General features: G+C 48.6%; 1 protein-coding gene and 1 long non-coding RNA gene across 5 annotated transcripts; one reads left to right on the plus strand and one right to left on the minus strand.

The window, feature by feature from the left end:
* Positions 1-40: 40 nt before the first annotated feature.
* Positions 41-14,690, plus strand: LOC308643636 (zinc finger protein 398-like). 4 transcript variants are annotated; one of them, XM_081283642.1, is made up of 6 exons: positions 41-469; positions 3,040-3,393; positions 4,510-4,636; positions 5,604-5,699; positions 8,147-8,257; positions 9,163-14,690. In XM_081283642.1, the coding sequence occupies exons 1-6, from the start codon at positions 452-454 to the stop codon at positions 10,287-10,289; spliced, it is 1,833 nt and encodes a 610-aa protein (XP_081139768.1). In that variant the 5' UTR covers positions 41-451; the 3' UTR covers positions 10,290-14,690. The 4 variants fall into 4 exon arrangements, with proteins under 4 accessions (XP_081139768.1, XP_081139767.1, XP_081139769.1 ...); XM_081283641.1 differs by having other exon boundaries at positions 8,141-8,257; positions 9,163-14,687; XM_081283643.1 differs by lacking the exon at positions 5,604-5,699 and having other exon boundaries at positions 8,141-8,257.
* Positions 14,001-16,245, minus strand: LOC308643637. Its single transcript, XR_014020763.1, has 2 exons — positions 15,159-16,245; positions 14,001-15,128 (listed from the first exon to the last, which is right to left on the minus strand). It is a non-coding gene; the product is annotated as an uncharacterized lncRNA (long non-coding RNA).
* Positions 16,246-21,524: the final 5,279 nt, after the last annotated feature.

Genomic DNA, 21,524 nt, shown 5'->3' on the forward strand with positions numbered 1-21,524 from the left:
ACAGCTGGAGACGCCCGTGGGTTGCCTGGCCCGGGTAAGGGCAGCCCCTGCACCTCACACTCACACCTGCCCTCGCGCGCAAGGCCGGGGCTCATGCTGCCGGACGACCTTCCCGGCCAGCCAATGAGGCGCAGACTCCGGGCCGCAGGGGCCTTACGCACGCAGGCTGGGGGTGGAGCCTCCCAGGTCGGCCAATGGGGAGCCAGCTCTGCGTGGGGGCGGGACCCAGCTTGTGGCTCTACGGCCGGGTGCCTGGAAAGCGGCGCTCTTGCTCGGACCTGGCTTTCTACCTTGCGTTTAGGAACATTTGTGGCTCCGCGGTGCCGGGTCTGTGTGGTGAAGGCAGGGCCCAGCTCGCGCGCCAGCGGAGAGGACCGGGCGGGCCGGCCTGTGTGGGGCCACGCGCAGCGGGCGACAGTGACTTCCGAGCCTGACTACACAGCGCAGGACCATGGCCCAGGCGGCTCCGGTAAGGACGCCCCTCAAGGTGGATGTGGGGGCTTGGAGCCGAGTCCTGAATTCGTCAGGATGTCCTACCGGCCCTGCCACCTTCCGTAGTGGGAAGGATGCGTAGGGCCACACGATAAAGTCCCTTCTACTTGGCCCCAGTTTCCTCGTGTAAAGAATAGAGCACTCGGATTTAACCACGAGATGTCTGAGGTCCGGTGCGCTGGCTCAGTGGGACCAGGTGTGGGGGGAGGGAATGTGGGTGTCCTCACTCCAAGGCTCTCCAAGGCTTCTTTTCCTGGACGTGTCCGTTAGGGAACAGCCCCCCACCCCCACCACGATTGACCATCTCTGAGGGACTTTCCACCCCATTATCTAATCTTTTTCCAAGCTAGTGTTACCGCTGTTTACTGGTGACAAGTCCTTGCTTCCCCAATGCTGAAGCACGCGGAGGAAAGTGGGGAGTGGAAAGCAGAAGGCTTTACTAAAGGACAGCAGAAAAGACTTCTCCCCGGGGGAAGAAGGGGACCCGAAAGGCGGAATCCGTGGAAGTGGGGGGAGGTCTTCCCTTTTGATAGCGAACGTCTTCTTTTAGTCTGTCTTCCCACATTCATGTCTTTTGTTTCCCTTTTTCTTGCAGTGATAGAATGCAGGTGGGAGATTTGGTGGGCTGAAGGAGTAATCTAGGCTGGAAGGGCCTGGGGTGGTTTTTGATTAGTACCTCTGTTTGCTGGGAGATGCTTCATTAACAATTCTTTAGGATGGGGTTCCAGGCCTTGGGGACATTAATATTTCAATTTCCCCTAGTGCTGCTCTGCTTTCCTGGATTCCATTCTGGTAATGGTCTCCATTTTCTTTATCTTATTGGATATTAGACCCGATTTACCTAACTACACTAACTACCTATCTGTAAATCTGGCTTCACCAGGTCTAGTGCCACCCTCTGGGGAGGGTATATCTCATCAGGCCCTCACATCCTCCTGGGAGCCAATCTTATCCCTACCTGGAGAGTACCATGAAGGTCTTCCAGACCTGAGCTCCAGTCAGGATGATTCCTGCTGGAGCTTGCCCTTGTTTTCCAAGATTCCCTGGGAAGTCCCTAATACAGTTACTGGGAACAGATTTGCATTATGCGTGCATTATGCATGGTTAGTGTTTTAGGCTCAGGTTTGACCTAGGCCCTCTGTGACTGGTGTGACTAAACTGTTGTGTTTTTTTGTGTCTCAGAAGATAGAGGACATCTCCTGGTAGCAATAGCTTTGCAGAAATTTTATTGACATTCCTGAATGTCAAATTTGTGGCCCGGCACTGTAGAGAGAGAAGGATGTTTGCCCCAAATCTGTGAAGACGATCTGCCTTCTCCTGGCTACACTGTGTTGTATGGGTCAGGGGCCAGACTAAGGGATGGCCCCTTGTGCTGTAAAAGGTGGAAGGAAGGGACAAATGCCTGGTGACTAGTAGTTTGAACATGTGGGACACTTTACTGAGTTGTGTTTGGGAAGAGGACTTGGTCCATGACCTGTTTTTAATAATATGCTATATGTTGTTATACATCCTGAGTGCTTTTCCATAACTCTAGTGCATTCCATCCACACCATCCCCTTAGGAGGTAGCAGCGCTGTGGTGTCCCTACAGGTGAGAAAATAGAACCCTAGAGAAGGGATTCACCTCCAGTTGTGCATGATTCCGATGACAGGTTAGAAGTTGGTTCAAGGTCTAGTAGAGCTCCATTCCAGGAGTGCTGCCATTATACCTTAGCTGCCCCCTACCCCCACTAAGGCATTCCTGGGCTTTTTATCTTGTTATTTCTAGTAATGCATGATACAGTGTTCACCTTCTGTGGGCAGGTTATTTATTTTTTTTTTTTACTATTTCCTTATTCTGACTACTCTAAGGTGCTATCATTTGTCTTTTTCTAGTCCCTGATCCCTGGCAGCTGGGTATGGCCTCCCAGTGCAGTAACAATTACCTTGAGGGCTGGTCTGGTCTACTAGGTGCCTGGGCTACAAGCACCCAGTTTCTTAGGTAGGGTAGGAAATCACACACGGCAGATATCAGGTGGAAAGGCCTTCAGGATTATCATAGTCAGAACAACAGTCTTTCCTGACCTCTGAGCATAGTAATGGGAGGTGAGGGTGTCGTGTACTTGAGGAGCAGGTGAGGCAGTGATTTCAGCCTCCTAAATAATAATATAAAAAGGGGTTGGGATGTGGCTAGGTGGTTAAGCCCCTCTGGGTTCAATTCCCAGTACAAAAAAAAAAAAAAATAAGTAATTGGCTAAACTAATAAAACTCCATAGAAGGACTAGTATTGGAATCCATTGTACTCTGTTTGTGATGATATTGCTTGCTATTTCATTTTCCATTGCTCCTAGTTATGGTTCAAGATTCTTCACACAAAGGCTCTGTGGATTCGAATGTCTGCTGACTTGCCCATTTGTCAAGTTGGGTCTGTTTGGTGGTCTAACCAGAAAGGGCTTCTGGCACCTGGGAGAAGTTTCCCCCATTCCAGAGGACCTTAAATTTCTTGTATCTGGGAATGGCATTGATTCCTCTTTTGGCACCTGGCTCACATTCTTGTGTCTGGTTGTAGGATTGGCACCTGGGGAGTAACCTCCAGCGAGAGGCCCAGATTCAGTCTGCAGAGATCTCCCTTCTGGCCATCCTGGCTGCTGTTCAGGCTGTGGAGAAGAAGATAGAATCTCAGGCTGTCCAGCTTCAAGGCCTGGAAGTGAGAACAGGGATAGCTGAGAAGAAGCTGGCTGACTATGAGAAGACAACTGTGGAGTTCAGCAACCAACTAGAGGGCAAGTGGGCCATCCTGGGGACCCTGCTGCAGGAGTACGGGCTGCTGCAGCGGCGGCTGGAGAACCTGGAGAACCTGCTGCGCAATGGGAGCTCTTGGATCCTGCAGCTGCCCCCTGGCAGCAAGGGGGAGGCACCCAAGGTACAGGAACTGAGTCAGTAGGGTCCTCACAGGCAAAGCACAGAGGGGCCCCTTGACTGCTGAAGCCTGATTTCTTGGCACCTAATGCTAGTCAACCATGGACTTTAAGGGTCTTAAAAACATCAGAAGGAAATTGTGATACCAACAAGATGTCTGGGTTGGCAGATGGAATGGATTTATTAGGAGGGATTTTGTTGTACAGTAAGAGTTGTATGTCTTAGCTGGGTGTGGTGGTGCACCCCTGCAATCCCAATGACTTGGAAGGCTCTGGCAGGAGGACAGTAAGTGCAAAGCCAGCCTCAGCAACTTAACTGAGCCCTGAGCAATTTAGTGAGGCCCTATCTATCTCAAAATTATATATGAAAAAAAGGCTGGGTCGGGGGTGCCGTGGTTATGGTAGAACCGTGCTGTGGTAGAACACTTGCCTAGCATGTGTGAGGCACTGGATTTGATTCTCAGCACTGCATATAAATAAATGAATAAAATAAAAGTCCATCAACAACCAAAAAAATATTTTAAAAAGGTGGGGGGGGTTTGGGGATGTGGCTCAATGGTTAAACACCCGTGGGTTCAAACCCTCGTCCCCAATAAAGAAAGACAGACTTGTCTTATCCCAGAATGACCTCTGAGAGCAAGACTGGCCCGAGTAGGGGAAGTCACCGAAAGTTCTTCCATGAAAGCCACATGGAATAAGATACATTTGTGCCTAGAAAAGAGGAGTTGAACAACCAGACATATGAAAAATTTTGCTCTATATGTATAATAAGAATCGTAATGCATTCTGCTGTCATATAAATAAAAAATAATTAGATTGATTAAAAAAACCTGCTTTGAAAATATATATTATATATTAAAAAAAAAAAAAAAAACTACCAAGCCAACAAAAAAGGAAAAGAAAAGAGGAGTAGACCCTAAGAGCCCTGACTCCGAGTCCCTTAGCCACCGGTTCTGTCCATTGTCCAAAGCAAATATGATGGAGAGGAGCTGGCATTTGCCCAGTGGTTTGACCAGCTGTGCCCTCTGGTTGGGGAGAAGAGAGAGGAAACTACAGCTGGTTGTAGCTGTTCCCTGAAGTGGTGGTAACTCACTGTGGGCCTGGGGGACTTGTACTTCCAGGTGCCCATGACAACTGAAGAGCTGGCCATGTGTTTCTCAGAGCAGCAGAAGGGTAGCTTACAAGAGCGGAAGAAGGTGCTCTGCAAGCAAGTGGCAAAGGAAAGCTGCAAGACTCTGGGCTCTCCAGGTGAGGGGCCAGGGTGGGATCATCCTCTGCCTTCGCAGGTAGGTAGTGTCCTTCCTTCCCGTTTTTGGGTCTTATGCAGTAAAACACAGCAAGGTTGAATGGTTTTTCCAAGACCTCAGGGAGGAAAAATAGGGACTGGCATATGCTCCTCACTGTCCAGCCCTTCCTGTGACTCAGAGGCTGCTCTTACAGGCATAATTCACTTCTGGGGAGTGAACTATGACCTCCCTACTTATGTTTATTCCCCTAGGACTCCCTGAACTATGCTCTCAACTCTGGAGTTCTTAGAAAGCTCCTGCTGAATGCAGAATTAATTGTCAGCATTCTTTAAAAGGTATTCTGGGTCCAGAAAATGAGGGCCAGTCCTAACCCTTGAGTCCTCCAGGCCGGTGTGGATAAGGGCCTGGGTGAGACTTGGTTAGGCCTAGATGGTTGTGGCTCCCCTACTCCCCTGCCACCCTGCTTATACACCTGAATTCTCTCATTGCTTTGGGCAAGTGAAGAGTTGGCTATTTGTCCCCTCTTGCCTCTTGGGAGGTTGAAACCCAGGAAAGAATGCTTTGCTTCCCTTTCCTAGCACAAAGCTTCCTTTTTTAGAAGAGGGTGCCAGTGTATTGCAGGAATGCTAGGTGAGAGATGGTGCCTGGCTAAGGGGACAGGAGTGAGCATGTGGAAGAAAGGCAGCAGCTGACTACCATGTTTAACTGGCTCCCCATCCTGGACCCCAGTTTCCCACAATGTCACATGAGGTAGCTGGATCAGGTGACCTTGGGCGTCTCCTGAGAGAGGGACATAATAGAAGCCTTTCTTCCTGTTCTTATTGCTCACACTTCTGGCTGGGAGGCCTCATCCTACTCCATCCAGTGTCCCAACACCCCACACCATATACTTCCTGAAGAGGGAGCCAAGTGGGTCTTGCTCTCAGCCCACAGAGGAGAGTCCTGTCACTACCTTCTTCTCCCCACAGACACCAAACCAGAGCACGTGACCCCAGTGGAGAGGGGAGATGAAGTGGGCAGCCACAGCCTGCCCAGTGCAGAGGGCAGCAAGAGCCCAGGCACTGGTGAGTTCCCGGGGTGCGGGCCTGTCCTACCTGGTTTTACCTGGAACACGTGTCAGTAATCCCCACCTGAATACAGAAGCAGAGCAGGGAAATGAGCTGCTGCACGCCACAGCCCACCGTCGGGCAGATCCTGATAATGCCTGGAAAATGTGGAGGCATTAAATGTCTCCTGAAGGTGTCCTTGGAGCCATCACCATGGCCTGAAACCACTCTGAGAGCTGTGGGGACAGGCTGAGGGCAGAGCATATACCTAGGAACCCAAGATTCAGGAGGCTGTTATAGTGCCTGCAGGATCTTCTCTGAAACCTTGGATGCCATATCTGTCCCCATGGCCCTTGGCACCTGCTCTCCCTGCTGAGGAGCAGGCTTCATCTTGAGCTTCCTCCAGGCAGTGTTACTATAATGTCCCCTTATGGCACTTAACATAGTGCCTGGCATATATTAGATAATAAATAATGAGTAATTACCAAATGAACAGTGAGCCAGATAAGGAGCTCAGTTTTCTTTATTTTTCAGATAGTAGTGGATCAAATGCAGATTTCAAAGCTTGCTTTTTTTTTTTTTTTTTTTTTTTTTAAGGTGAGGAATCCTTTCTTCAAATGACATTCAGAAATAGAATAGGGGAAAGGGATACTGCTCAGGTCATTGGGATGGGAACCCTGTTCACTCAAAACACAAAGGATCACGCCTAGAAACCACTCCTTGCTTTTGGAATCTTGTGCTTTATTTTGGGAAAAAGGCTTTGTTTTGAAGCAGACTCTCTGAGTAGGTAAATTAAGTCACAGAGTCACCCCAGAACAAGGAAGAAGGAAGGAAGGTGGTAACATGGGTACTGAGTGGCTGGAATGTAGGCCTGAGGCTAAAAAGTGTTTTTGGACCCCTACAGGGAGTGGGGCATTGCAGAGAGAGTGAGCCAAGTCAGGGGCCAGGCCATGTGGCAGGCATGCTGGGGAGCTGTGAGTGTGAATGCTGAGTGGGCAGTGGCTCTACTGCAAGATCCAGGTGGCACTCCCTCCACCTGGAGGGGATTTGGTACCCTCTGCAGATGTGGGCAGGACTAGGGCTCATTCAGAGGCTGTGCTGCTCCCAGGCAGATGCAGAGAAGGAAGAAGGAGCAGTAATTCTTCTATTTTTAAGGCAGGCCTTAGAGATTGGTGAGCTCTCTTGGCCCCTGAAGGACATTGTGTTTTGAAGGCTTCTAAAATGGAGACCGGAAAAAAACTGAACCTAAATAACGAGATTCTAGCTTAAATAAGATAGTGATTGGTTTCTAGCTCCTGACAGGCCAGAGTCACAGGCCCAAGTTCCTTCTAGCTTGTTGCTCCACCTTTCCTAGGGTGGGTCTAGTCCCCAGGGCTCACTGCCACGTCTCAGCCATTAACCCATTAAATTCACAAGTTTTCAGTTCTGCAAAAATAATAAGTATTTTGATGTTACTGTAAGTGGTGTATTTGTTTCCCAATTTAAGTGTTTCTAGGTGTTTCATGTCTGGGACAATGGGAGAAAATGGGTGAAGCAGCAGCAAGAGGGGAAGGGGACGCTCTGTTTAAAAGTAGCACATTTAAAAATGTTACAGCCTTGGTTCCTCCTGTTCTAGATGAAGTTGTCAGAGTTCATGTAACTAGAGGAGCAGAGTCCCTCTCATCCCATTTGTTGTCTGCTGGCAGGGAAGGCCCAGAAACATGGTCTTTATTCTGCTGTTCCATGGGCCCAGCCACACACCAGGCACTCTGTTACTACAGGTGGAAGGCAGGTGGTGGTGGAAGGCTGCTGGCCACCTGATCACAGCCTTCAGCCAGTCACTCACAGGCCATGCTGTCAGATCAGGCTGGGCAGGCAGCAACCAAAGTTGGCAGATTTAAAAGGGCCGCTGAACAGGCTTTATTGAGATATCACTCCTGGGCGGAACTCATTCAGACCCACAGAGGGGACAGGGGAAGGGTCTGAGGAGAAACCAAGTGGAAGCTCGACCGGACTGGACTTTTATAGGGCTTACAGCAGGAAGGGAAGGGCTTGGGACAGGAAAAGGTGTCTCTAGGGTCCCTTGCCCCCTTGGAGTAGGTCAGGGGAGTTGGCTGAACTCCAGGATTGGCCAGGGGGTCCTGCTGATTGACAGGCGTTAGTCAGGAGATCTGGCTGATTGACAGGTGTCCACCGGCATCTGATTGATGTTCAAAGCAGCGCGGGCTGCTTTGTTCTAAGTTGCCACTAAGTCGCCACCAAGTCGCTGCCACGGACCTAACATATACAACCCCAGTTCTCCCGACTCCCTGCTATAGTACTTGTTAGCGTTCCTCGAAATCCTGTGTCTGCTCTGCTCTTACTGGGATCTGTAGTTCTGCTGGTAGTGCCTGCTGATGGCTGGTTCCAGACTGTGACTGTGAAAGGAGAGAAGCCCCATGACCTCTGATGCCCTCAGGACCTTATCCCCTCTCCCTTAGACACAGAACAGCTGGGATCTCCCCCAGGCAGTCTGCCCTGGATCAAGCAAGAGGAAGAAGAATGTGGGAGGAACCTGCAGGAGACGACCACTGCACACCCTGCACTCCCGTGCTCAGGTAAGGCTCAGAGGGCAGGGCTGCAGGCTGCATCCCTGGGCCTCCGACCGTGGGTCCTGAGGGGAGCCTCCAAGCACCTCCAGCAGAGCCTTCTCCTGCAGGAGTGTCCTGAAGGGGAGGCAGTGTCAGTCAGCCCGTATTGTGTTGTATCTCTGTGGCCTCATCTGTTTGCTGGGGGTGTCGTCTTGTAGAGTTGCATGAACTCATTCTCCTTTTATTCCTGAAAACGTTTTCTAACTTCATTTTACAAACTAGCTAGTGTGGTGCTAGGCCCAAAGGGACTCATCAATGCATAAGATGTAGATTCCCCTTGTCCCCACAAGGAACTTAAACAATTAGGAGGAGAGAGACGGTTAATACAGATAAACAGTATAAAGAAAGAAGAGGAAGAGAGCCAGAGAGCCCTTTGGGATTTTGTGAAAATGAGGGAAATTTTCCTAAGAAAAAGTACATCTGCTTAATAATGTGCAGGCAAAGATGTGCTGCAGTTGAGCTGTGGCAGACAGGATGTCCTGTGGCCATGTGTGGCATGGACAAGGTGCTTCCAGGGAAAAATATCACTGCGTTGGTCTTGGAAGGCTCCTGGGAGAGCACAGACTGAGAAGGCTTGAAGTGTGGTGAGAGAAAGAGGCCTTGTAGGTGGAGAGGACCCTTGAGGAACAGAGCTGGGATGAACAGGGCATTCAGGTGACATTTGATAGAATAGCTTGGTGTGGGAAATCTCCAGAAGGCAGGTGGGAGATCAGCCCAGGAGGGCTGGACTCTCTGGCTCAGAGCTCACAAGTAGCCACTGTTTGGCTGGTATAAGATTGGCTGGGTCCCTGGAGGCAACCAGGGGCTACTGAGGACAGGAGAGCAAAGGACGAGGGTTCCAGAGATGACTCACTTGCTCTGTCCCTTCCTAGCACAGACCTGGCTAGCCAGCAAAGAGAAGAGCAGCCTGGATGGGGAGTCCGAGGTCCTGAAGCCAGCCTGGGCAGCTGAAGGGGGACCTGGCAAGGAGGACGTGCAGGGGGGCACTTGTGGAGATCTGCCTCATGCCACAAGGGAAAAAGAGATGACCTCCTGCCCTCCAGGTCCCCAGAGCCAGGCTGTCCCAGAGCAGTGCTGGCCCTGTGCTGAGCATGCCCAGAACTTCAGCAGCAGCCCCATAACATGCAGTGCACAGCAGGCGCGCTCACACCACGACCCCCAGCCCTTCACCTGTGTGCCGTGTCCCAAGAGCCTGCCACAGCAGGCTGCCTTCCCCAGCCACAGCAGTGCGCACACAGCCCAGCGTGCCTACACCTGTGCCCAGTGTGGCAAGAGCTTTGTTCATCAGTCGACGCTCACCACACACTACCGCACGCACACTGGGGAGAAGCCATATGAGTGCGCCGAGTGCGAGAAGCGCTTTGGCCGCCTATCCACGCTGCTGGAACACCGTCGCACACACACCGGCGAGCGGCCGTTCCCGTGCACGCAGTGCGGTCGATGTTTCGGCCGTCTGTCCACACTGGTGGAGCATCGTCGCACACACACGGGTGAGAAGCCCTTCCCATGTACACAGTGTGACAAGCGATTCACACGCCTGGCCAACCTGACTGTGCACCAGAGTGTGCACTCCGGGGAGCACGCCTTCCAATGCACCCAGTGTGGCATGTGCTTTGCACACAAGCCCACCTTTCTGCAGCACCTGCGTGGCCACTCACAGGAGAAGCGCTTTACCTGTGGCCAGTGTGGCAAGAGCTTCAGCTGTCGCTCATGGCTCATGCGCCACCAGGGCAGCCATGCCAGCCATTCGTCCTCTGCTTGTACAGCTTGGGAGAGAGGCTCTCCAAACCATGAGCCACCCACAGGCCTCCTTAGAGGTGCACTGTGGGGAAGGTCCCCCAGTGACCCTTCTGTTCCACCCAGATCCGAGGATATTGGAACTGAGTGGGACCACAGGGTGCACCCTGGGGGCAGTCAGCTGAGTGGCAGTGATCAAGAAGATTTGCGGGGGTCCCTGCATAGTTTTCTTTCTAGTGTGAAGATGGAGAATGCCGGGTAGCACCCAGAGAGCTCCCTAAGGTGACTACTGAGGACACAGAGATCCTGAGTGCCCCTTGGATCCAAGCTACCGCTCTTAAGGGGAGCATGTTTGTTCTGTGGAGTGTATGGTGCTGCCCGGTAGGACTTGCCGGGGGGCTGTTCTTCCAGAGTAGACAAAGTGCCCAGAAGACTTGCTGCAAGGAGGCTATGTGGGGGACTGGAGGCAGGGCCCTCTGTAGGGAGGGACTATTTGGGTGGGGAGGGAGTGGCTTACTTTGACCTCTCCAGGAAGGGAGTGAAATTGGAAGACCTACTTCAAGGTAGTGCTCAGTGCTTTGTAGGGGAGTGTGGGCTTGCCCTCTCCTGGCGTTGCCCTAGGCTTCCCTGCACACTAACTGGGCAGATTCTAACGTGTTTCCTCAGGTGGTGTCCAGGTCTGACCTAGCCTCCCTTTATAAGCTGGGTCCAAGCGTCCGTCAGGTGCAGAACCAAGAGCCTTGGTGAGTTATTGTAAAATTCATGGGAGTTTTCTGTGGCTCCCAACTTCCTGCTCCCTACAACCTGGAAAGGCAACTTTATGGGCCAGGATGGCGCAGAAGGGCTGGGCTCTCTGGCTCAGAGCTCATACGTGGCCATTTTGGCCCCCATGAGGTACTGTTTGGCTGGTGTAAGGTTTGCCTTTAAGCTGTTGCTGGAGCTGGCAGGCAAAGCTCCAACCTGTGCCTCACTGGGGATGAATACACAAACCAAGGCCTTGTTCTTCGCTGGGACTAGGAGGGATATCTCCCATCTGTGGCACTGGGGGTAGGGGGGCATAAATGCCAGCATGTGGCATGGGCATAGTGAATGTTGCAGAAGCACTGAAAGTTGGAAGGAAGGAAGGAGGAAATTGTATGTGGTCTGGCAGCAGCTGAAGAATCCCTGGTTAGTCTCCATCTCAACAATTTAGGCCAGCAACATGGGCTTTTCAGGTAGGACCTTATGCATAGCTGGCCAGTTTGGAGCCCTGTCATTTTGATAAGGTTCACCCCAACTATGGGAGATATCAGCCCAAACTGGATTCCAAGATCCCCTAGGATTCTGAGCCTTAGCTGTCAGATTATCCCCTAATCCCCAGTACTTGGAATGTAGGCATGTGTGTTCCTGAGGACTCACTTTGGGGTGCATGGGAGCAGAGGTGATTGAACTCTGAGAGGCTGCACTCAGGCAAGTGTGGCAGCTCCTGTACTGCTCTCTGGCTTCCATGTCTCCATCTAGTGTTGGGTTTTTGGAGAGTTCTAAATTTACCACAATTTTAAAACCTCTGTAAAGACGTGTATGAGGGATTGTAAGCCCCTCCCCTCCTGACCCTGCTGGACATCATTCTTATTTGTGATGTTGTAACTCTTTGACTTCGGGTTCTAGTGAGCAGTGGTGAATTACAGTTATTTTCAACTGTGCTTCTATTTTGAAATTCTGAAGAAAAGTCCCAGATGGACAACAGTCCAGGACAGGGTTCCAAAGGAAGGCAGAGTGGAAGTGGGCCTGGAGGGCGGGGCCTGAGCATTTAGCCCTGGGTCTGTGCATGGAAAGCCTTGTGTCTGTGGGGTGAATGAGTGGACCCACATGTGGCACGATGCCCAATTATAATGCTGTGGACCTGAGATGCAAAGTTTAGCACTGCTTTACCATTTCCCACCTTGAATAATATTTATACATTACTATGTCATCAAATCTAAAATCCATCAATTGTAAGACACACCTTTATCTTCTGTTTCACTAAGCAGGGGAAAAAAAAACGCACCCATTTCATTTTGACTCTGTTACTAATGCAGGATGTTAAATGTGTCCAATGGGAGACATGTCCCTAAGTTGGGAAAAATACATGTGTGTCAGGTATCCTTTTAAGAATTGGTTACTAGCTAGGTGGCTGAATGTTTGTGATTCGTTTATTCTTGATAATGCTAGGTCAGAAGATTTATTTTTAGATAAAGAGCCTAAATGTATAAAAGTGAACCAGCAACAGCATTGGGTTCTGTCAGCATGGGCTACCAATAATTGCAACCCAGGACTGCTCTTGAGTTTGACTGCCTCATTCCATCTGTAATCCCATTGTTTCTTTTGGCACCAGGAAGTTCAGTTCTGTGGCAGCAACTCCTACCACCAGCTCCAGGCTGCAGACAACAATAACCCTTGCTGGCCTTAAGTGCATACTGACTGCAGGGTGGGTTCTCTGGACCTTCAGACAGTAAAGGTAGTGGGTTCTCTGGGCTCACATAGTAAATTCATCTAACATTCTGTTGTGGACTGAATTGTGTCTTCAAGTTCATGTGTTAAAGCCCAAACTTCCAGTGTAGTTTTTGGAGATAGGGCCTTTGGATGAGATGATTAGGTTTAGATGAGATCACAAGGATGGGGTCCCCACAGTGGGATTAGTGGCCTTATAGGAAGAGATCAGAACTCTGCCAGGTGGGGACAGGAAGGTCTGCAAGACAGAAGAAGAGGCCTCAGCAGGACCCAACTGTGTAGCAATGTGATCTCAGCCTTTAGCTTCCAGAACTGTGGGAAGTAAATTCCTATTGTCTAGGCTCTGCAGTCTATGGCAGCCGGGGCTGAGTAAGACACCTTCCTCCCAAAAGCTTCTGGATTCCTTCCTTGTTACTATGTCTTTCTAAACTTTCCACTCCATTTACTTTAGGCTGTCTTCATGGCCAAATTTTAAGGAGCCATTTCAGCAAATAATTGACTGGTCCCAGGTCTCCTTGCTGGAAGGTAGAATCCTAAGTCATGGGGGGTGTCATGTCAAGAGTTCCTCCGATCCAGCCTTATAGTTACCCCCTCCCTGATGATCTCGACCCAAGTGGTTGGCTCCAATTGTTGATGGCACATTGTTGTGGGTTGAATTATGTCACTGAAAGATATATTCTGTCCTTGATTGTAACTTAGGTTGGAGATAAGGTCTTTGTGGATATAATTGAGGTCTCAGTAAGATGAAGTTATACTGGAGTAGGAAGAGACTTAATCCATTAAGACTGGTATCCCTCTAAGAAGAGAAAACATGAAGATGCAGACACGTGGGCAATCATGTGACAATGGAATGAGTTTGAGTGATGTGCCTGTCTACCAGCCATAGAATGACAGTGATTGCCAGCCAGTCCAGAAACTAAGAGGATGACCAGAACAGATTGTTTCCTCAAGCCTTCATAGGGCCTGACCCTGTTGACACCTTGATTTCAGACCCCTGGCCTCCAGAATGGTGGGAGAATACATTTCCATTGTTGCAAGCTCCCTGGTTTGTGGTACTTTGTCCCTAGAGAGGTAAAGGTCCCACAGTTCTTTGGCACATAAATCATTTCTAAGGTGTGACTGGTCATTGGCCTGGGGTAAGTGAGGTTCTAGAGGCACATCTGGAGAAGAGATAACAAGTTTAAGATTTCAAGTTTCAAGATGGTGACGGTAGAGAACTGAGCCAAATGTAGGCCCTTCATTGAGGGCTGTGCTACTGCACGGCCCATGCCCACAAAGTGGTCCTAATGGTGTTTGAAAGGTGTTTGCTTCACCTGTTCCAAGCACTGCCAAATAGAGTTTCAGACAAAGTGTTCCCCCGGCCTTTTTTTTTTTTTTTTTGGTGGGGGCCACTGGGGATTGAACTCGGAGGCCCTCGCCCTCTGAGCCACATCCCAGCCCTGTTATGTATTTTATTTAGAGACAGGGTCTCACTGAGTTGCTTAGCACCTTGCTTTTGCTGATGCTGATGCTGGCTTTGAACTTGAGATCCTGCCTTAGCCTCCCGCTGCTGGGATTACAGGTATGTGCTACTGTGCCCAGCAGAGTGCCTGTTCTTTTTTTTTTTTTTTTTTTTTTTTTTTTTTTTTTTTTTTAGTTTTATTGGACACACAATGTCTTTATTTCGTTTTCATGTGATGTTAAGGATCGAACCCAGTGCCTTACAAGTGCTAGGCGAGCGCTCTGCCACCGAGCCACGACCCCAACCCACTACTATAATTTTGATGTCATTTCTTCTAGCCTTTTCTGCTCGTGTTTTTATACATGCACATATAAAATATAAGCAATTAAGTATCCCACCTTCCATGTTTAAGTGCTTCTCATAAATTTGCCCACGCTCTTCCCTCCTTTATGTATGTATCTGTCAGAATGATGGGTTGGAATGACTGCCAGCTTGAATATTCGTTGACTCCCCATTGTGTGAATAATGTCCTAAGTCCTCAACTACCAGCCCCCACCCAAGCTCATCTGCTGCCACCCACCCTCCCCACGGCATCCAATGTCACACAACAGTAAGAGCTTGTGCAGTTCTCTAGTCTGTGCTGCCCAGCCAGGACCCTCTTGTGATCAGGATGAAGGGATCATTCTCTTTACCTGGCCATGCTCAGCCATGCTTCTGCCTCTGGGCCCACCCAGAAGCCCCCACCCCCAGATGTTTACACAGCTCGCTCCCTATGCACTTTAAGTGGTTTTTCACATGTCATCCCTGACCACTGGACCTAAAATAGCAACTGTCCCCTGCCTCCCTGGCCCTGTCTATTCCCCTCACTCTGCCTCATGTTTCTTCATAGGTATTCATCTGACCTATAATCATTTATTATCTACCCTCCTCCATGAAAGTCAGCTCCATGTGATTAGGTTTTTATTTTGTTCCTGCTCAGTACCTAGAATAGTGCCTGGCACATAGTAGATGCTTACAAAATGTTTGAGTGATTGGATAAATGTTTTGTGTCTCTTTCTACTAAAATGCTGTGAAAGCTGCTGATAGCAAGATGGAGTCACTTATGGGGGAACTGAAGACAGAAAAATTATATTTCAAGTGAAAACTTCATTAGATTGTAGCTTTGTTCATTGATCTTGAGTTATTTTCTACCTGATTGGAATAGATGATAAATTCTTCTACCTTCCCCTAATATCTAAGTCTCTCCCAGTTCTCTAAGATCATTCAATTTGTTTAGTCAGTTACCTTCAGGCTTGCGTTCATGATCTAAAAACTATTATGCAATCTGAATCATCATAGGATCATTATTATTACTTTGTATTATTTTAAAAACTTTGTTTCCTGACAGATTTCTTAGAAATACAAACCTGTTGCCTGTCAATTTTGGTAGAAATACAACTTCTAATAGAATAATGCTGGCCCAGCACTGAAAGATGACAGCCAGTGCCTGTGGAACAAAGTTAAACCTATCAGTAAATTCTAGGCAGACTTAGCCCCGAGAGCCACTCCCTCTAAATCTCCTTGTCATTCAAAACTGTCCAACAGCGACTTGTCTTGACATCAACATAACTATTGGTCATTCCCCCCAGCTTCATATCGGACCAACTGGGACTGGTCCATCTCAGCACTGAGGGACAATCTAAACCTAACCACAAGTTAAACTATTGGTGATGATGCTTTGGGGTACAGATCTTGATCAAAAGGGGGTAATGTGAAGGCTCTTGAAGACAATGTGGAGTCACATCAGACCCAAACTACAAACCACAGTGGAGCCAGGAGGTCATGAGAGGGGATCTCATGCTTGTGTGTCAAAGAAGTATTACGATGCCTTTCTACATATATACCTGAGGTAAGAACTAGTGCGCGAACTGTCTGACAGCATGAAACATTTCCAGATGAGCTGCTTCTGTGAAGACAACTTCCCAGAAACCATCAGCATTGCCTGTGACTAATAACCAGCCCTTGTGGGGAGCCTTTCTGACTGATCAACTTGTTTCCAGACAGTGGGTGTCAACTTCTTGCTTTAAAAAGCTCTGCCTTGCCCTCACCTCCTTGGATATTCCTATGATCTCATTGTGCACGGATCCTAGATTATAATTCCTGTTAATTCCCAGATATATTTAGGTTTCTCCAGAGAGTTTCTCTCTCTTGTTTTGAATAACAATGTAAATTCTTTGAAAGCAAGCATTGTTTTTCTTATCTCTGTATCTGTCTTGTTTAGCACAGTGCCTGGCATTTAGCAGGTACTTAATAAAAGTTTAATGATCTTGTAAAATGGCTACATGGCATTCTATTGAGTGAATGTTGTTAACCATTCTATTACTGGACAGTTAGGGCTTTGTAAAAAAAAAAAAAATTAAATTACAAGTAGTACTGTGATGATACTTATTATTTTCTGTGGATCTTTCTTTTTCCTTTGTTTCTCCCCCCACCCCTCCCCAGAAGAGGTCTCACTATTTTTTTCCAGGCTGGTCTTGAACTCCTGAGCTCAAGCAATCCTAAAAGTGCACACCTTAGCACCCAGCTTAGTTTATTTCTTTGAAACAGATTCTCAGAAGTGCAATGACTGAGTCAATAAATATGGTTTTGTTCTGGAAGAGATGTGCAGGGCGAAATATGTGGGAAGTCCCTTGTTTCTAGCCTTCATCTTAAAATGTCAGCGGTAGATTATAAAAACTAAACCAAAAAAAAAAAAAAACCAACTAATTAGTGCGCTTTATTAGTCAGCTTGGGCTGCAGTAACAATGCCAAAAACCAGGTGGCTTCACCAGTGGAAGTTCTTCACAGTTCTGGTGGCTGCAGGTCCAAGGTCAAGATGCCAACAGGTGGCTCCTCATGAGGACTCTGCTCTTGGCTAGCAGAAGGCTCCCCTCTGTGTCCTCGTGGGTGGAAGTGAGGGGGGGCACTGGTATTTCCTGTCTTCTAATAAGAGCACTCATCTTATGGGGATCACATAGTCGTCTAGCCAAATTACCTTCAAATACCAGCACTTTGAGTATTAGGGTTTCCACATGAATTTGGGGGTATAGAAACAGTCCGTGCCATTGACCAAGAGTAGAGTTGGGAAGGAACACATAACCAGTCGTTTCTAAGGTGTTTGGTTGGCTTGAATTTGTGTTTCCCACCCTCAAAGTCATCAAAATCCCAAACCTCAGCACCTTAGAACATAACTCCATTTGGAGATAAGGTCTTTAAAGAAGTGATGAAGTTAAAGTGAGGCTGTAGAATGGACCTGGTGTCCTTCTCAGAGGAGGAAGAGACACCAGGGATGCACATACACCAAGGAAGGGCCACCTGAGAACAGTGAGGAGGAGGGTATCTGTCAGCTGTCAGGAAAAACCTCAGGAGAAACGAAGCCTGCTGACACCCGAGTCTTGGATGTGCAGCCACCCAGTCCTGGTCAACTCTGATAGCAGGTGGGGTGAGTGACAGTTGTGAGGTGAGTGGCTGGTGGGCAGAGTGAGTGGGCTGCAGGCTGGCAGGAGAAGGTGACAGACTCTGCTCCCTGCAGATGCCCCAAGGCTTGTCTCCCTCTGCCTGCTGGGCTGCAGAGGGCTCTCCACCAGGACCAGGACTAGTTTCTGTGGTTCTGGAACTATTTGCTGAACCCAACTCGTGGGCAAGCTCTCTGTTAGATGATGGAGCAACACAAGCCAATAAGGCCTGGAGTGGTGCCGTTGGAGTGCTTGCTTCAGTGGGGTGTTCTGTAAGTCAGCAGATGACTACTCTCCAGCTGGAGCCAGCGTGTCAGCAAATTCAACCCAGAGTGCTTAGAAGTTACCAGTATGTATGTTGTCTTGTATTTTATTATAATTTACAAACAACTAGGTTGGGGAAATGTTTAGACTCCTAGTGTCTCTAAAACATTTTGTGTTTCAATAACTTTTATGTTTACTTTTGTTGTTGAGATGGGATCTACCTTGTCCAGGCTGGTCTTGAACTCCTGGGCTCATGGATTCTACCACCTCAGCCTCCCAAGCAGCTGGGAATACAAATGTGCACCACTGTGCCTGGCTCTGTATTTATTTTCTGTACTAAAAGATCATTATGTACAGGGGAAGATGGAAGCCCAGTGGGAAGGGGCAGATGTGAGAAGGACAAGGTATCACCACATCACACAAGTGACACTTCTTAGATTTTTGTCTTGTTACACATTCTTCCTTTTTTGGATAGGTAATAAAGTATAAAAAATATTTATATGGTTCAAAATTCAAACGGTACAACAGGGCATATGCAGTGGTACCCTTTCTCCCTCCTGTCCCCCACCCCCGTCATCCATGCCCCCTCCCTGTAAGCAACTAAGGTTGCCAGTTTCCTATGTATCTTTGCAGAAGTTTTCACATAAATAAGTAAATATATTTCTCTTTTTTATCCCACTAATGGTAGCATGCTGTGGTCTATAAGTATTGTCTTTCTTTTTTGGCAATCTGTTCATAGCAGTACATCAATAGCACTGTTTGTTTCTTTTCACGGTGCTGGGGTTGAACCCAGGACCTTTGCGCATGCTAGGCCAGTCAGAGCTCTACCACTGAGCCATGCCCCCAGCCCCTCACCATTTTCTTAATAGCTGCCTGTATAATTTATTTAACCAGTCCTCAAATTACAGACATTTGGGTTCTTTCCAATGTTTTATAATTAAGAATAATGTAACCATGGAATAATTTCATACAAACATGATTTCACAAATGTTTTCATATCCCTCCAAGTTCGTAGAAGCATAATTGTTGGGTCAAAGTGACGTTCTTTTATAATTGTGAGAGCTATTGCCAGCAGCCTGCATAGAGGTGGTGTCCCTGAACACTCCCACCACATTGCAGAAACAGCTGTTCCGGCATGCCCACGCCACCCTAGTGGACAGTCAGACTTGATTGCTTTCAGCATCTTAACGAGAAGTGTTTCCCTGGAGGTCTTGGAGAATGAGGCCCAGACACAGAGCAGGGTTTGCAGCTGCGGATGATGCTGGGAAACAGGGGAGCGTGCAGCTGGGGGGGGGGGGGGGGGTTGCTGCAGGGGGAGAGCAAGGCCTCTGTGCTCTCTCTCTGTGCTCTGTGCTCCAACCCTGGGCTTGGCTTGTCAAGCTGTTGCTGGACTCCAAGCCCAGAGACAGCATGCTTTCTGAAAAACACTGGTTTGTACATGTATTTTAAGAAAATTCTAGGGCCATACAGTCTCTGTCCACAGCCACTCAACTCTGCCCTTGAAGCAGGGAAGCAGCTGTAGAGTACAAAGAAAGAACAAGCGAATCTGTGTTCCAATGAGACAAGGACTTTGACTTTTGAATTTCATATTATTTTCTTGTACCATAAAATAATTTTACAAAGAATTTAATATGAGCACATACTCTCTATCATTAAAACATTGTTTCATTTATTTCTTCCAAAATTGTAGGTGTTAGCTGCAGGGTGGGCTGAACACTCAACCCCCACCCGTCTGGTGCCACCGAAACCCACATCTAGCCCCTGCCCAGTCTGCCCGAAAGCAGAAGATGACACCCTTAGCAACTACTGTGTGATCCGATCACTGTGCGTCAACAAGGCAGCCTGCAGACCCAGAGACCCCATTAGATTTTGGCTATAAACTCTCTCCTGCCAAGCCCCCTCCCCTCTCTCTTCCTCCCTCCCTCCCTCCCTCCCTCTCTCTCTCTCTCTCTCTCTCTCTCTCTCTCTCTCTCTCTTTTCTCCTCTTTTTCCTGTTGATCAGACACCACCACAATAAAGATATTTTGGTCGCTCCGAGTGTCGTGGTCACTTTCCTTTCAGTAGGAGGTCCCATCTTCTTTCATTTAAAAATAGAAAACCTGAAAGTGCAGGGGAGTGATATTGGTCAAATTACATCATCATAATGTATGCATGTATGAATATGTAAGAGTAAACCGTAAGGTACCAATAAAAGTGGGAAATAGGGCTGGGGATATAGCTCAGTTGGTAGAGTGCTTGCCTTGCATGCACAAGGCCCTGGGTTCAATCCCCAGCACACACAAAAAAGTGGGAAATAAAAAACGTAAGACTCATTCTTAGCTCACAGAGTTGTACACCCCTGGCAGGCCATAGTTTGCCAGTCCCTGCTCTAAAAGGTCTCATTCATTATGGCCATTTAACAGATGATGGGATGGAGGCCTAGACAGGAAACTGCAGTTAACTGTTTCAGGATGTGACCACACCTCTCCACTGGGCCATCCTGGCAGCCATTCAGAAACAGGCCCTGCTGACCCACCCCTTCCCCCATCTTCCCAGGGGGCTGCAGCCTCCTGCTCACTTGCTTTCTTCCTGCAGGTGGGTGGGGGTGGACAGGCGCCCTCTGGGCTTTGTGCAGCTGTGGACTCCACGGGAGGGAACCACATGCTCTCTACAGGCTAAGGATGCAATTCGATTTTTCCTGTCTTGAGTTGAGTTTTTCCTTTGCTTCTCAGCCCTGCCATCACCTTGGGGAGTAAGTGTCTCCCCAGCAATCCCAGCGGCCCCACGTCTGAGCTGGTCGGTGAAGCTGAAGAAGCTGGTACTTTCTGGAGGTTCCGAGGCCCCAAGAGACCTTTCCGCTGTTCCCTCTGAGGCAGACCAAGACCCTGCCCTGGACTCAGGACCCACATAACCCTGGCCGTGGGAACTGTCTTAGTTCCCTAGGGTTTCCAGGACATAGTGCCATGAGCCTAGGGGCTCAAAACAGCAAACATTTATTCTCTCACACTTCTTAAGAATAAAATCTGAAATCAAAGTGTCAGTCAGGTTGCTTCCTCAGACTTTGGGTAGAATCCTTCTTGCTAGAATCCTAGCTTCTGGTGGTGGCTGTCCCTTCTTGGAATTCCCTGGCCTCTCCAATCTACCTCCTTCATCCTATGACATCCTATGTTTGTGTCCGTACTCTTCTTACAAGGATATTGGTCCTATGGGATCACCCTAACGTCCTCATCTTGACTTGGTCACATCTGCAAAGACCATATTTCCAAATAAGATTATATTCACAGCGACTAGAGGTTAGGACTTTAACCAATCTTTTTAGGGGATACAATTCAACCCGTAATAGAGACCTTGTTTGTGAAGACACCCCCGAGCACAGAGGTCAACTCCCAAGCAGGTTACCATGTGAATAAAGCATGAGGACAGTCAGCGAAAGCCAGAATAGAGAGAAACCATCTGGCCTGGGCTCCCGCCTCTTGCCCGCAGTCAGTGCCCTGAACTGCTGCCAGTGCACTGGCAGTTCTGCTGCTCCCTGTTCTCCAGGGGAGTCACACTGAGGGCTCACAGTGCTCACTGACTCTGCCTGGGGGCCCTGCTGCATTACAAATAACCCTTGGGCCTTGTCACCTCATCTCCGGTCTCCTCTCCCACCTTTTGCTGGGACCATGACTGCACCAGATTCACTTTTGCTGAGATTCCTTTCCACCTCCCTGTTTATTAAGTAAGCTCCTCACAGTGCAAGAGCCAGGTCATTACCTGAGTCTCCAGGCAAACTTATAATGAATGCTCTCTCCTCCATGTTCCCTTAGCACACACCATATTATTACGTCATATTATTATAATGCCTGTTGTGTCAGGCACTTCCACTAGGTTG

This window comes from Spermophilus citellus (genome assembly GCF_964194105.1).
Source record: "Spermophilus citellus genome assembly, chromosome: 3".
In the NCBI taxonomy this organism is placed as follows: domain Eukaryota; kingdom Metazoa; phylum Chordata; class Mammalia; order Rodentia; family Sciuridae; genus Spermophilus; species Spermophilus citellus.